The sequence below is a fragment of the Triturus cristatus genome, chromosome 5_2 (genome assembly GCF_964204655.1).
Source record: "Triturus cristatus chromosome 5_2, aTriCri1.1, whole genome shotgun sequence".
NCBI classification, from domain to species: Eukaryota; Metazoa; Chordata; class Amphibia; order Caudata; family Salamandridae; genus Triturus; species Triturus cristatus.
The window spans coordinates 566577572-566593373 of record NC_140588.1 but is presented as its reverse complement, the minus strand read 5'-3'; the positions used below and the strand labels follow the sequence as shown (position 1 = coordinate 566593373).

The following is a 15802-nucleotide window of genomic DNA, read 5'->3' as shown; positions in this document are numbered from 1 at the left end:
GTGTATTTCTCCCCCAGGACCCTTCTGCCCCACTCCATGTTTCTCTCTCTCTCGCCCATGTGCTTTTCTCCTCCCCTCCCCCTCTGGATACTTATTCCACCACACTCCTTGTTGCTTCCCCTGCCCTCTGTGTCGGTTCCCTACGCCCTCTGTATAGGTCCTCCCCACCCTCTTTGTCATTTCCTCCCACGCGCACCTTCCATGTTGCTTCCGCTCCAACAATCAACCCTCCGTGTGCTTCTCTCACTCACTTAAACAAGCATTTACAATGCAATGGTCTCGGCATTGGTAAAGTTAGAGCTATTGGCATTGCTCATGACATTATTTTTGTTTATGTTTTTGTTTTTAAAACATGTAGAGAAACGGCATTGTTGTTTACAATGTCAATAGCTTAATCAGTGTGTGTGTAGGTGGCTCTGTGTGTGGGTGCAAATGCAATAGGTCTTGCATTTGAGAGTGATTAAGCTATTGACATTGTAAATAACAATGCCATTTCTTTAAATGTTTTAAAAACAAAAACATAAACAAAAATAATGTCATGAGCAATGCCAATAGCTCTCACTTTACCAATGCCGAGACCATTGCATTGTAAATGCTTGTTGGCCCTGTGATGACTTCATATCAAACCACCAAGCATTTATCTTATTCTGCACTCTTTATACCTCAAAGAGGAGGCAGTTTCTCAGTCAAGTTTTAATAGCATACGAGATAAGGTCCCATGAGTTGGCTCTTGCTTATCTACATTGCCTGGGAAGCATAGGTGTTATTCATGCCGTGTTGAATTTCATATTAAGTGCACTACGGATCCGCACAAATATTGAGTCAATCTGTTTTATGAATTGTTGCTTTTTATGACTTTTAAATGCTTTTTATATCTCTGTATTGTATATGATTCAAACTTTTATGGCTCGTTAGAGTTGAATAAAGTATTTGATGATGATGAAATAAAGCTTATCAAAATGATTGTTCATCCACAATGCCTTTTTAGGTCTCGCCTGCGTTGCAGCGCGCAAGCGCTGCTTCGCCTTTGCGAGATGTATTGTTGCCACTTTTGTGTCCGGCTTCTCTGGAAGCAGGGTTGGTGTCCGCCCTGTCGACATTAGGCCCCGCCCACCCAGACTGGAGATTTCGCTTGTGCACGCTCGTGCACTGCGTCTCTTCCAGACACGCGTGTTTATATATGCATCGCGCTTTCACTTAAGGTGAAAGCGCGATGCATATGTAAACAAGTGGCAGACACGCAGCTTCTTTTTTAATGCTTGAAGAGTCTTAAGGCATATTTGGCTTTTATTTTACGGAATGGTCTTTTGCTCCAGCCAGTAACTATTGGCTCTTTGGTGCATCATAATGCCTTCAGCAGAGTGTTTGTATTGCAGTGCTTGAGGGACTATCGTACATCTCAAAAGTACACTGATTCATCACGCCTTAAATTTATCTGACAGTGATTATAGTTCCAGTAGGCCTTTTTTAAAAGTTGAATAAACAAATATTATAGCCAGGGCTCAAAATGTAAACCAAACGTATTGGCTTTAAAATTTGGCTGTTGCAATTGCTATGTCTGCGAAATATTTTGAATGTCTCCAGGTTTTCTTTTTATGCTCTCTTTAATTATTTTTTATGCGGCTCTAGCTTAGTGTCAGTCTGGGAGAACGGCGGGCTTGGTGGGGAGAGTGGGGGTGTGGCACCTGATGATTACAAGTGCGCCTACTTCTGCTTTCGACCTTTAAGCTCTGCCTCGGCTACATGTGTGCAGTTACCCTCATGAAAGGTCTCAGGGATGGAGCCCTTAAGGGAAGCAGGAAATACCCCCGGCAAACGAATCCTACACATGCAAGCGGAGCAATCGAGTTGCGTTCCAACTCTCCCTGTGCAGGAAGTGAGGTATCCTCTCAACGCTTTAACCAGTAGCAAATGCCAAAGGTCGGTCTTTTTTCGAAAAATAACTCTCGTGGTTTTGTTTTCTGACTCGAAAGAGAATATGATTGCTACCATGATAGTCTACGATTTAAGGCTGCCCTATTTAGTAGTTAAGTTTAGATTGCTGCAACTTACATGGCGTAAGTGCAACCCATCCTGAATCTTACTTACTTCTGCATCTGTTCCAGTTCTCATTTCACGATTTATTTTATGTATTTAAAATGTTACTCATTTTCTTTGACGGAGGTCCCATTTTTTTATCTTCTCACACCCCTGTATTTATTGTTCAGGTATTTGAGAAAGTCGTTCTTAATGGAATGCAGTTTTCTGACAGTTGTAAATTACATGCTAAATTAGGAGGTGATTAGGAGACTAACACTGAGACAGGTGGTGCATCATACTAGGAGATAAATGAGCAACTTTGCCGCTGACTTTCCATCCCTATGACTTCAAAGGTACTGGGTATAAAAACCAGCATTTGCAATGCATTAGGTCTCGCATTTTCAAAATTTGTAAATGACAATACCTTTAATCATCATTGCAGGTTTTTTAAACACATAAATAAAACCCTTTGCCATTTACAATGCCAATAGCTCAAAATCTCACAAATGCGAGACCTATTGCATAGCAAATGCTTGTTTTGTTTCCAGCCAAAAATAGCTCTTTCATAAAATAATGCCTTTTATATAGGCCTACAAAGCCATATGTCAGTAGGTTAAAATTAATAAGAGCTTTAGACAAAGGGAGCTTTAAGACATGGAGAGTAACTTTTTAGGAGCCTAAGTGAAATGTCTAAGGAGATTAGTCTGCCCAGTAGGGACAGGTCAATTGAATTGCCGAATATTAAATGCAGTAGCATTTAGCAATAGCAATGCTGAGCTATATCAGAACTATACAGAAGTCACTCAAAAGTATGTATAATAATCTAATAAAAAATTATACAAGATTGAACAGAGAATGTAATGACATGACCTACTTAAAAAGCAGGGCCCGGAGAAGAGCCAGAGGAGAGCTAGCCTGTGCCGAAGTAGGAAAGGTGGCAAAAACTATGGAGAGTGACAGAGAGAAGTGGGATAGCCCTTGGGTTAACACCAAAAGAATGCTCAGGCAGGCACAGCAACAGTGAAAGGAAAGTTTGTGGTGTCACACGTACATTGCAGGCATTGCTGGAGCCTGACCGAGTTGAGTATGATCTGAGCTATCTAATGAGAGCAGCATTCTGCAAGGGGGCTACACGTTTGTGCAGCATGAGCCTCAGGAGTTGCTGTTTGGAACTCCTAAAGCGTTGACTGACCTACTACTACATATAAGAGCCTCCTCCTCACTTCTTTAATTCCACAAGAAGCTAAAGACCTGGATTTTCGAGTAGCCCGAGTAGGCCCTAGATTTTGTCATACTCGCACCTGCGCAGTACCAGGATACCCTCCCGGGTGATAGTGCACTCTACAAATCTGCATAACATAACCGTGAACAACTGTGTGCCTGGCTTGGGTTGTCTGGAAAATGATTGAATTATGAGGGAGTCCAGTTAGGGTCATTTTGGACAAGGGAGGATTTAATGAGAGCCAAAGCGATGTCCAAAGAAAGCCTGAGCTTAATTTGTGTCATCATTCCAGTGGATTACATCAGAGTTCGCCATCACAGATGGACAAAAGGTGAAACAGATGTGAACATAGAGCCTAATCACAAGCACAGAGATCACTAGGTAAGGGCCTCGTGTGGCCCTGGGATTGATGAGGACCACCATAGATCCACACTCCTCTTAAGCCCTCTGGTATTGCCACTGCCTGCATTTCCTGCTCATAGTACTTTGGATACGTCCATTTGAATCATTTCTCCTACTTTATATTCTGTTTAAAAATATTTTGAAAGTCTATTTCAAAGTAACGGCTCCCTTTTTATCCTCAGCTGGAGTTAACTACAACATGCAAGTTTTGTCACATATTTCTTGTTTGCGCTGATGCTGTTTTTTCATATTTTTTTTCATTGTACTTTTGTTACAGGATTGCTCCAGCTTTACTAAGGCAGGCCTCGTACGGGACTATAAAAATCGGCATTTACCAGAGCCTGAAGCGACTGTTTGTTGACCGCTTAGAAGGTAGGCATTAATGTCTCCTTTTTAGGTCTGACTTAGAGACTGTTAGCTATGTTGCCAGTATCACCTATGAGAAGAAACCGTGAATTAAAAAAAGTGCCTATGTACATATATAGAGGGAATTTATTTTGGCCATCTTCATCCATGGTCTGTCGTTAACATTTTGTTTCCGCCAACAGCAGCATGGGGCAGTGGGTCTGCACTCTTTGACCATTGGCTGCCTTGCACTACTAGTGTCCGCTTTTTGCCTGATAATATGCTCATCAGCCTAATAAGAGTGCACTTCAATTAGGAGTGCCTTTTCTATTTCCCAATAATTGCAAATATACGGCCAGCATATAATTTTTCCTCTTTTGAAGAGGGCATTCTCTTACACAACCTAAGCAATTGTTAATGGGGCATTTACATTGTGACATAGGTGGACTGGGCCCAACATGTTAATTGTTGTTGCTCCATTTTTCTTTTTCTGCCTTTTTAGCCAATTTATGATTCTTAGCTCTCCTTTATACATTTGAAAATGGTTGTCTTAAAAATGTGCCTTAATCGTACTTGTCAAATACAGAAGTCAAGCCTGTAGTACATTTTTACATAGAATAGTTTGGGGAGGTAAAATGTCTCACTCTCTAGTCAAAAAACAAATCCTAAATCAAAGCTAATGCAAGAGCAGTGAAGCGTAAAGTATTTTTTGTGTAGCTCCATGGCAGCTACTCGGGTAACTAGACGGTGGCAGAAAAGTAGAGGTAGGATTAAAAAACATTGCAGTGCAGCAAAGTTAGCACCTCACAGGTGGACCACCTTCGCACAAGTGTTAAATACATTTGCAATATACCAATACGCCATTGCAACAGGTCAGACATAAATGTAGACCAAGAATGCCTATGCAAATTGGACGCACAATATTTTGAAATCTTACAATCAAACAAAGGTAATTTGTGCTCCATACACAAATCAAAAAATGAAAAAAAAAAAAACCCTTGCTTCAATTCACTATGATTCTTAACTCCCATTATTTCATTTGTACCATCAGGCCCCCCAAGGTGCAGAGAATAGATATCATTCCTAATCTATTTTCTATACTGCATGCATGCAAGGCTGCTTTGTGTTAGCCATGCATCTGTAAACAGTTAGATCTTACAAAAACCTCCAGTAGCATACGCCCATTTCTTATGTGGGTTTTTTTGACCTGTGGCACGACAGTAGTCCTCCTAGTGCAGTAATACAACACGGACCCTCTATAATTGCACTTGTTGAACACATTGCAGAATAATATGTACAGACTTACTAGAATATGGCTTACTCTTGCGTGCACCCTCTGTCTCTTACAATTTATTTTGCCATTGTTAGAACGTGGATTATTAATAGTGGCAGATATGAGTTTACCACTAGCAATAATACCACTGACACGATATAGGGCTCAGAATAGGTTTTAGAAAATTATTCCCATGCTCAGCCTTTGGTAGCTTGGCTGCGAACAGGCAGGCTTAACTTCAAAGATAGGTATGTAAAGCATTTAAACACTCCAATTCAGTGAATAATTAAGAAGCAACACACCATAAAAATCCAACACCAAGGTATACAAAATAGTAAATATATTTTTAACTTTAAACTGACACCAAAATGAAAATAATCCACTGTAGGGAACCAGAGATAGGAATTTTTAAAGATTAGTCACTTTCTAGTGCTTATAAACCAACAGTGCCACTTTAGGACATTTGGTTGCCTCTGATAGGGACAAATTCACATTTAGCAATTGTTCTGGAGGATCTCTCACCAGATTTGTGCAGCCCCCTCCAGCAGGCTTGATCCTGTTAGAACTCCTTCCTGAAGTTTTTCTTGCGGATCCAAATTGTCCAACACACAGCCCAAGGGTCTTGAATCTCCAAGAGTGTCCTTGAACGTGTGTGACTTCAATTCCCAGAACCCACTTGGACAAAACCCTTACAAATTTACTGGTAGTACTCCAGGCTGAGGATTCTTGGTAGTGCTGATCCAGGTGAGCTCTGTTAATCTGTAGCTTGCAGGGAGTCCACTCTTTGGCCCTTTTGAAGCGGGTTTGATCCACGGGGCTGTAGTTTCAGATGGTGCAAATGACGCAGTCTTCAGAGTGCATTGCCTGGTAAATGCACATCAAACTCTTCGGCGTGGGCCCTTCTGATTCTCTTAGGTTTCAAAAGTAGATCTGAGAGGCACTGCCCCGCTCAGATACGTATTCAGTGTTCTCTGGGGTCAAGCAGGAGGGCACTCCTGTCCAATGAGGTGCAGGGCAACATCTCAGAGCATGACCACTTCCTCCAAAGTGTGGCACAATGCTAACCCAGAATGCACTATTCGTCCAAAATTCAATATTTCACAATTTTCAGCAGAGGTAGTAGAACTAACTAAACCAGCCCACAGGATGGCGTCATCTGCATAGGTCCACTCCCCTTACATCTGGGAATTCCTCCTTAATCCCCCATCTAGCTGCAAGGCAGAGAGGAGAGGTGTAAATGAAAACTGGTTTCTATAGCTTGTCTCCTCCTTCTTTTAAAGAGCATTATTTACTACCCCCTCCCCCTGACTCTGGCATACCTATGCACAGCAAGCTCTCCCCCCAGAAAGGCTTCCTAACCCCAGGGGTCATTTATCACCTCTTCAAAGCAGCCAGGCTAATCCACCTATCTCTGACCAATCCAGGCAGAACACTACAAGGTTGAATTTTGGCTTGCAGACAAAAAGTCTTAACTTCTTGTCTGTACATTTTAGAAGAAATTCAACAATCCCATATTCTTGGATTTATCCTTACCCTTCTACTGAGTCCTTTAATCCTAGTTTTGGGGCTTTCTTTCTCCAGTTAACTAATACCCTCTTCCAATGTTAACCTATGGACTGGGGACCAGCAATGGAAAAATTAATTGGGCAATTTCTCCAGTACCAGGACCTATAAAATAGGTTTTATAAGGACCCTGCTTATATATACAGGACCCCAACCCCTGGAACACCTAGGAAAGACTTTAGGGGTTCTGAATATATCAATATGTTGCAGATCCTTATTTCACAGTGCTCCTAGCACCAAATCCGATTTTGGGAAGCACTTTACTACAATGTGAGGAGTGAAATATGCAATTCCAATAACCCCAGGGCATATAAAAATCTTTTTATAATTGTGGGAAGCGAAACAGTTGGGGGTGCTGCGCACCACTAAGGGGTTTCTACAGTGGGATCTGATTGGCATATCACGGGTCGGCGATCTCTGGAAAAAAGGTGACCTTGTCCCATTTGCCCAATTGCAAGCGGACTATGACCTCGCCGACACTGAACGATTCCGATACCTACAAATCCGACACGCACTCCGGGTGGCGGTCCCGCCCGGGACCCGGCTGGCGGAGTCTTCGCCTTTGGCAGACCGACTCCTCACGGAGCATCTGACTAAGAGAGCGACGTCCCTGACATACTGGAAGATGATAAACAACCAACCGGACCCATTTTCGGCCCTTAAGGCTAGATGGGAGACAGAGCTGGGGGACTTTGACGAGACGGACTGGCAGGCGGCGCTTTCCTCCCCTAAGGAGGTGGGAATATCGTCCAAATTGAGGCTGGTACAACTAAAAATTCTACACCGCACGTACTACACCCGCGCACTCTTATTTAAACTTAAACGGGCTGACTCCCTGCTGTGTCTCAGGCAGTGTGGTATGGACGGTATGCTTTTTCATACCCTCTGGGAGTGCGCCGTAATAGCCCACTACTGGAAGGCGATAATGAGCACAACTCTCCCAAGTGACTAAAGTTTCGACGCTTCCGGAACCAAGGAAGTGTCTCCTCGATGTCTGGGAGCCTACAGACCTTAGCCGGGTGGCGCAACTCTGGGTGACACTGGGACTCATGTTGGCGAAGCGCAATATAGCTCAGAGATGGGGTTCTCGACAAACACCTACCCTCGCCCAATGGTCCCGAGACATGGACACCACAATGATGGTCGAAAAAACAGTGTACATTCACAGAGGCTGCCCCAAAAAGTGGACCCAGGTATGGGGAGGGTGGAATGCATACAGAGGAAACATATGTGAACCCCCGCTTGAAACCTCAGAATCTGACTTGAGTGACTGAGATTATATGGCTTGTCTCTTGTTTGAATATTGATGGCTATGTTACTACCGGATGCCTCTAATATGCCAGGGTTTTGGGAAGATGCTTTCGGAATCTGGATGCACACTCACACGGTTGATATGCTGATGTACGTAAGACCAATGTACGTTGTTTTATGTTTGAATTTCTCAATAAAAATATTTATAAAAAATAAAAAAAATCTTTTTATAAGGATTCCCCTTATAAGGACCTGCCCCCCTCCTACCACTTGAACCCCTAGGGAAGACCGTGGCGGTACCTACCATGCCCAAACATTGTAGTTCATTCATTTTTTAATGCCCCAAACCCAAAAGTCGAGTTTTAGCAAATTTTGCATTCTAAAAGCAGCCCTGCAGCACAGGGCTGCTTTTAAACTGACCTGAGGTTCCAGCAGTGCACACATGCAAGCAAGTGTGTGCAGAAAAGGCTTCTGGGCTCTAAACTGCCCTGCCCTATTCTATACTAGGGACATAAAGGTAGTTTTAATCCCCCTGCCCTATATGTACTAGGGCCTTATAGGGGAGGTCATGCCAATCACAGCGGTGCCCTAACCCATAGTGTACCCTAGTGTATCTAGGTGTTGTCACTGTATCCTACATGTGTCTTCAGGATAGCACTGGCCCTAAGCTTGGTTAGGCAGAGCCCAGGGTCAGTCAGTCAGTCAGTTACCACCAGTATCGGTCAGCAAAAAGTTGGGGGTTGGCCGAGGGCATAGTATGACTTTGCAACAGCCATGCTGTCATTAGTGATGCACAAATATGCTGTTTCGTATACGTTCAGTTAGTCTCTTTCATGTAGGACTTTTATACACCACCACAAAATGTCCTGATGCTCTGGGGAAAAAACTCCCAGCTACAAAGGATTATTGCCTTGTTTTGGGGGTTGTTCTTTAACAATAAAAATACATGCCATCTGACTCTCTTGCTTACCATACTGCTAAGACTTTGTTCATTCTTCATGTGGTAAGCGTCTGCAGACATGTTTACACATAACAAAAAAAAAAAAAAACTCTTTAACAATGGCAGCATGAGCTATACATACATATGCGTTACCCCCCCGTCTGTCATGAACTCCCCACCACTCCATCCATCCCCGGGGGGCGCTTGTGTGTGCGCGCGTGCGCCTCAGCCGTGATCATCTCTATGTAAGTGTGGGTGCCACGGCGCTGGGGGAAAGCAGGCAGAGGCCTATCATCCCGACAGTGGAGCAGCCCCCGGTCCGCCCTCACCCCCGCCAACCCTGTCGGCCACCTCCGGCGACCCCGCGCAACCTTCCGCGCCTAAGCGTCTGAGCTCCCCCAGCAACTGCCTCCAGCGGTCCGCCATGGGTTCCCTCCGTAGGCCCAGTGTTTCCTCCCTCCGGATAGCGGTCCCCTCGGCCCCGGCCCATGCCTGAAATGAGGCGCTCCAAGCCTGTGCGTGCGGCGGTTCATGTGCTTTCCACTGCTTCGTGATGAGGCGTGCCGCCACTACCAGCCCTAGGTCTATGAATCGGGACGTCACCTTATCCTTTCGTGATCGTTTAAAATGGTGCAATATGTGTTCGGGCCAGTCGAATGGGATAGTACGACCCACACTCCCCAGCAACAGCCCACTGACCGTTCTCCAGTAGGTGCCCAACCTCGGGCAGCTCCACAACATATGCAAAAAACCCGCCCCCGGCTCTCTGCATCTAGGGCACACTGCATCAGTACGGTGGAAGTACCTGTTAATTAACTCTGGCGTGAGGTAAGCTCTGTGCACGATAAATAACTGAATTTGGCGGAACCGCATGTTCCGGGGTATACGCACCGGGCCCTTGAGTATCCTTTCCCACTCCTTGTCCGCCATCGGTCTCCCCAGGTCCAGGTCCCATTTTGCACGGAGGCGGTCCAAACTGATGGACGACAGCTCCCTCAGCGAAGCCGCAAACCAGCGGATCAGGTGCCCTCCCCTCCCCATGACATGTAAATATTGCATGGTCAAGTGCTGGTTGGGTTCCGTGGCCATATCCCCCCATTTTGCAGTCATGCTCGCTATCAGCGAGCGGTGTGTCAGGAACCCACCGGGCGGGAGCCCGTCCTCCGATACCAGGGTCTCGTATGTTATGAGCTCGCCCTCCCGGTACAGATCCCCCAGCGTGCGTACATCAGCTCCCCACCAATCCGCCAGCATGGGGGCCGTGAGCACTCCTCCCCCACCAGGTGAGCCCTCCAACGGTATAGCCGGCGCATACGGGACAACCGTACGGGTGAGGAACAAGGCCCTCCGAAAACACCTATGCGCCACTTCCAGAAGGAGTGGTAGCGGGCGCGCGACCTTATGGAGAGGATGGAAAGACCTGGTAATCTGCTCCAGGGAGTAAGGCGCCATCTCCGTGGCCGTGTCGTCCCTGCCTCTATCAGCCAGCCAGCGGGCTACCCATTGTAGCTGAGCGGCCAGGTAGTAGTGCTCAAAGCAAGGAGCGGCTAAACCACCCCTGTCTGTCGGCAGAAACAACTTCGCAAGCGCGAGCCTGTGCCTGGCAGTGCCCCAGATGAGTTCCCGCAGCAGCTGATTAAGCTTACCAAAAAATGCGGGGGAATATACATCGGCAAGTTAGCAAAGTAATACAGGAGGCGGGGGAGCATGACCATTTTAGCTAGCGCCACCCTGCCCGTAATCGTCAGTGGGAGCGCGCCCTAGAAGTGCACCTGCAGCTTGAGCGCCGTGACCGCCCTTCCCAAATTCCCATCGAAAAGGTCAGCCGGGCATCGGTAAATTTGTATCCCCAAGTAGCGGAAGGTGTCATCCTTCCATTGGACCATCGTGCCGTCCAGGCAGTATCTCGGATCTTCAATCCCGGCGCTAAAGGCGTACAGGCAGGATTTAGCTGCGTTCACACGAAGCCCCGAGGTAGCGGCGAACGTTCGCAGCAGCTGTGGCAGCCCCTCCGGAACACGGCCCACATCCCGAACATAGACTAACAGGTCATCAGCATAGAGCGACACGTGGTGGACGGCGTCCCCCAGCGGTATACCATCCCCCAGAGTCGCCCGCATAGCTGCAGCCAAAGGCTCGCTCGCCAGGGCAAACAGGAGCGGGGAGAGTGGGCACCCCTGGCGGGTGCCGCGGCACACCGGTATCGCCTCCGAGACGTAAGGGCCCAGTCGGACACGAACCGTGGGGCGCCTGTATAGCAGGTCGACCATCTTGAGGAATTCCCCGTCCAACCCATATCGCAGCAACACCTCAGCCAGGTAACCCCACTCCAGACAGTCAAATGCCTTCTCCAAATCCAGGATTAGGCACCCCGCTCTGGGCCACGTATGCACTGCCTCGGCGGCCACCCTGAAATATCGCCTAATGTTCAGCGAAGTTGACCGTGCCGGGACAAAGCCATTCTGGTCGGTGTGCACCAGATGAGGAACCACCGGCGCCAGCCTCTCTGCCAGTACTTTTGCGAGGATTTTGTAATCCACGTTAAGCATCGCTAAGGGACGGTAGGAGCCCAGCGCCGTGTGATCTGTCAGGCTTGGGCAGGGAGACCAGGAACGCCTCCCGCATAGAAGGGGGGAGCGACCCCTCCTCCAGCGCTTTGTTGTAGAGCTCTCGCAGTATCGGCGCCAGGGACTCACGATATGCTGTGTAGTACTCCGCGGGCAGGCCGTCCGGCCCCGGTGTCTTCCCGGATGCCATTGACTGTATTGCCTCCCCGATTTCCTCCAGGGAGAGAGGCCCGGCGAGCTCCTCATTGTGTGCCGCCGTGACCTCAGGGAGCTGGACGGAGGCCAGAAAGTCCCCAAGAAGATGCGGGGGGCCAGTTCCTTTTGCTTTGTACAGTTGCTTATAGTGGTCAACGAAGGCCTGATGTATTTCGCGCTGCGTGTAGACTAGCGCTCCATCCACCCTGCGAATCGCTCCTATAGGGGCGCGACGGTCCTCCTGCCGTATTAGCCAGGCGGCGGCCCGCCCTGTCCACTCTAGCGTGAGTCCTGGCCGTATGCGCAGCGTAATTGTGGCACCGGAGCCTCTCCAGGAGGTCCGCGTGCTTTCCCCGGAGGTCCTCCAGGTTGTGCGAGTGCCGACCCCCTCCTTCTCCCTCCCTCTCGTACCGCTGGAGTTCATTCTCCAGGCTCGCCAGGGAGTCTGAGAGGCTTCTGGGTATGTTCCAGTTGGACCCCAGGCAGTGGCCTCGGATGGTCGCCTTATGGGCCTCCCACTCCACCAGTGCACCACTCGCCGTCCCTTCGTTTGCTTCAAAGTACGCCAGAATGGCCGTACCGAGGGAGGATCGAAACTCCGGGTGCTCAAGCGCGCTCGGTTGAAGCCGCCAGGTGGGCACCAGCGGCCGTTCCACCACCCAGCTAAGCTGGAACCACAAGGGGTTATGATCGGAGTGCGTTCGGCCCAGATATTCAGATCGCACTATAAGCGGGAGCAGTGACTGGGAGCCCACCAACCTATCCAGCCGGACGTGCAGGTCGTGCACTGCCGAGTAGTAAGAATAGATCCTGTCCCTCGGGTGGAGGGTGCGCCACAGATCCTGCAGCGCCCAGTGTGCGAGCCAGTCCCCCAGCGCCCGAGCGTTGGACTCCACCATCGCAGCACGCAAGGGAGGGAAGGATCTGTCTAGCTGGACATCCAGTACCATATTAAAGTCCCCCCCCCCCCCCCCCCCCAGCAGCCAGGGGAGCCCTGCATAAGGGTGCAGGAGCTGCGTCAGGCGCCCCAGGAAGGACGGCTGATCTACATTGGGCGCGTATATCGAACCCAGTAACATCTCCTGCCCGTTCAATTTCCCCCGCACCAGCGTATACCTGCCCTCGTCGTCCACTACCACCTCCTCACACCTGAAAGGAACTCCCGCCCGCACCCATATCAAGGTGCCTCGCGCATGCCCTGAGTAAGTGGTGCCATATGTGTGCCCTCTCCATCGTCTGGAGAGCCTGCCCAGCTCTAGCTGCGACATATGTGTCTCCTGCAGGAGGGCTATCCCAACCGAGTGGCGTTGTAAGTAGGAGAAAATGGAGTAGCGCTTTGACGGTGTATGCATGCCCCGTATATTCCAGGTCACAATGTTAGTGTGTGCCATCGTAGAGTCGGTGAAGCCAGCCGGGCTGGAAGTAGAGTGCTCGCACCTGGGGGGGGGGGGGGGGAGCAGCAGTGTGACCCAGGGTAACATATGAATGCGCTGCCGTGTGAACAGTGTAACTTCTGTGAACAGTTTAACAAAAGGGGCGTATTCCCAACGGGGCATCCGTCCAAACTTTAAAGAAGCTAATTAACGGTGCAGTGTGTCAGTATAGTGCCTGATGGGGTACGCGCGGAAGTATCGACAAGTTGGCACAGTTCCCCCTCCCCAGTCTCCTCTAGGTGAAGGGAATGCAGCATCTCATCTAGCATGGAACTGCCGCGCTGTCCGGGCGTGGGGCGCAGCAGCAGGGGCCCCCCTCTGTAACCTCCAGTGGCGCGCGCCACAAGCAAGCCGCCCTCGCGCAGCCGAGTGCCTCCAGCGCTAATCCTACGCCCTCCGCGAGATCCCCCAGAACCCCACCCCTCCCCCTGGTACACGGCTGCAGGGCAAAAGTGGGGGCATGCCTACCCCGCGTGATTCCCACCCCAGTGTAGTGCGGCAGCATCCCATCAAACAATCAAGTCAGCAGTCTGTGGGGTCACCACTGGTAAAGCCAGTTCCTCTGAGATCGCCGTGGACGGGGATGAGGCACCACTGGTCCCCGGAGCACTATGCGCTCCAATCTCCATGCAGTCGCCGCTGTGTGGCGTTCCCAGCGTCGCCACCGCGTCGAGGACCTCCTGCCGCTCCATTCTGATCCTCTCAGGGCTAGGCGCCACCAGTCCCGTCCGCGTCGGCTGTCGAGCTCCCCGCCTCTTGCGCTTCCTGGGTCCTCTCTCTGGGCGGCCGTCAGGGTCTGTGTCCGCGGGTCTCGTCCCCGTCCACTGCCCCGTCTCCTCCAGCCAGTCCCAGACGTCCGCCGGGGAGTCGAAGAAGCGGGTCCCTTCCTTTGCCACCACTCGCAGACGGGCCGGGAACAACAGAGTAGGGCAACTCCAATTCCCGAGGTTGCCTCTTCACCGCCAAGTAGTTGCTCCTGTGGCGTTGCACAGCCGCGGTGTAGTCCGGGAAGAACATAACCCGACTACTGCCAACTGTCGGGTCCCCAGATTTGCGTGTTTCACTCAAGACCGCATCCCTGTCGCGGTAGTTCAGGAGCCTGAAGAGGAACGGACGGGGCCGGGCCCCGGGTCTAGGCTGTTGCGCCGGCACCCTGTGCGCTCTTTCCACCACAAAGTGTTGGGACAGCGCCCCCTGCGGCAAGAGATCCTGCAGCCAGCGCTCCCATGTACTGCTCTGGGTTCCTACCTTCCACGCCCTCCGGAAGTCCCACGACGCGTATATTATTGCGACGGGAGCGCCCTTCTGCATCATCATCAACCCGGTCTTCAAGCGCATTAACCCTATCCAGCACATCCTGCAGCGCTGCGCTATGACTCTGGGTAACGGGCTGGAGCTCCCGAAGCGTCTGGCTCTGTACCGCAACCTTCTCGGCCAACTTACGATGGTCCGCATGTAGGAGCGTAAAGTCGGAGGTAACCTTATCGATCCTGGTTTCTAAGGACTCTCTCGTCTGTTCCAGGCTGGCGCTGAGTCTCTCCACCGCCGCAAGCATGACATCCATTTTGGCCGATAGGGCCGCCGATTGCGGCTCCGCGTCTCCCCCTGGGCGGCCCTGCGTGGTGTCCAAGCTCCCCACGCGTGACTGTCCCTGCTGCGTTTTGTCGCGGAGCCGGCCCATCGCGTATTGCTGAGCAGTCGGCATCCACAGGCTGTCTCCTGATGGCGTGGGTGCAGCCGGATGTCGGTGCCTCTGCTCCTCTACGGCGCGCCTCTCTGCACGACTACCGGGGGCTCTGTCTCAGTCCCGGAGCGCAAGTGGCCAACCCCAGGCAGGTGGTCGGGGAGGCGGGCAGCAGGCCCCCAGGGGGAGGCGTTGGTCCACTCAGGGGTGGCGTCCCCGGGTCAACAGGGCTTCCGGACCAGTGCGTCGTGCGTCTCTCCCCAGGTCAGCACACCACTGCCCTTGTCTTCTTGATGTGCCAGCCGGTGGGATCTCCCGCAGCTCCCCTCAGCGGCTCCGACTGCGACCAACCAGTCCCTCACCAGCCACACCGGGTACGCCCAACCGGCGCCCGCCGGGAACTCACTTGGCTCCCCTCAGCCGCGCCGGCAGTGCTTAGGCCTGTGTCACCCCAGTGTCGCCGAGTACACCCGACAGGTGCCTGCCGGCCATTTGCTGGGCCCCCGGGTTCGCGGAACGTCACCACTCCCACACCCCGGCCACCGGGGGACTCCCGGGGGGGGGGGGCCCCGCGCCCTGCGTGCCTCAGCCAGTCACTCAGAGGGTCTCCTACCTCCCAATCGCCGGGTCTTCACCGCAGTCCACAACGGTAGACGCCCTGCTCTCAGGGGCCACCGCCGTCGCTCCCAAGATGGCGTCCCTCGCGAAGTGGCGCCCGTCACTGCCTGCACCAGTCCACAGGCCCCCAGCGGCGAGCGTCCCACAGCGGAGCCTCCGGGCTCGTCAGCCTGCCCGGTCGCACCTCCTCTCTGCCTCTGTGCCCCTAGGCGGCCCCTCCTCTCCCAATGCACACCTGCCCCAGGGTGCCGCCGGCCGGTTACCTCCTCTCGCTTCTCATCGCAGGTGTG

The 15802-nt window shown here is 51.0% G+C and overlaps 1 protein-coding gene across 1 annotated transcript in view; it reads left to right on the top strand.

Moving 5' to 3' along the window:
- SLC25A14 (solute carrier family 25 member 14) overlaps window positions 1-15802 on the top strand; it is a 156889-nt gene that overhangs the window by 102825 nt on the left and 38262 nt on the right. The window contains exon 4 of the mRNA XM_085607640.1: window positions 3921-4015. Coding sequence (XP_085463766.1) covers window positions 3921-4015 — 95 coding nt within the window. The remainder of the gene's footprint in view (window positions 1-3920; window positions 4016-15802) is intronic.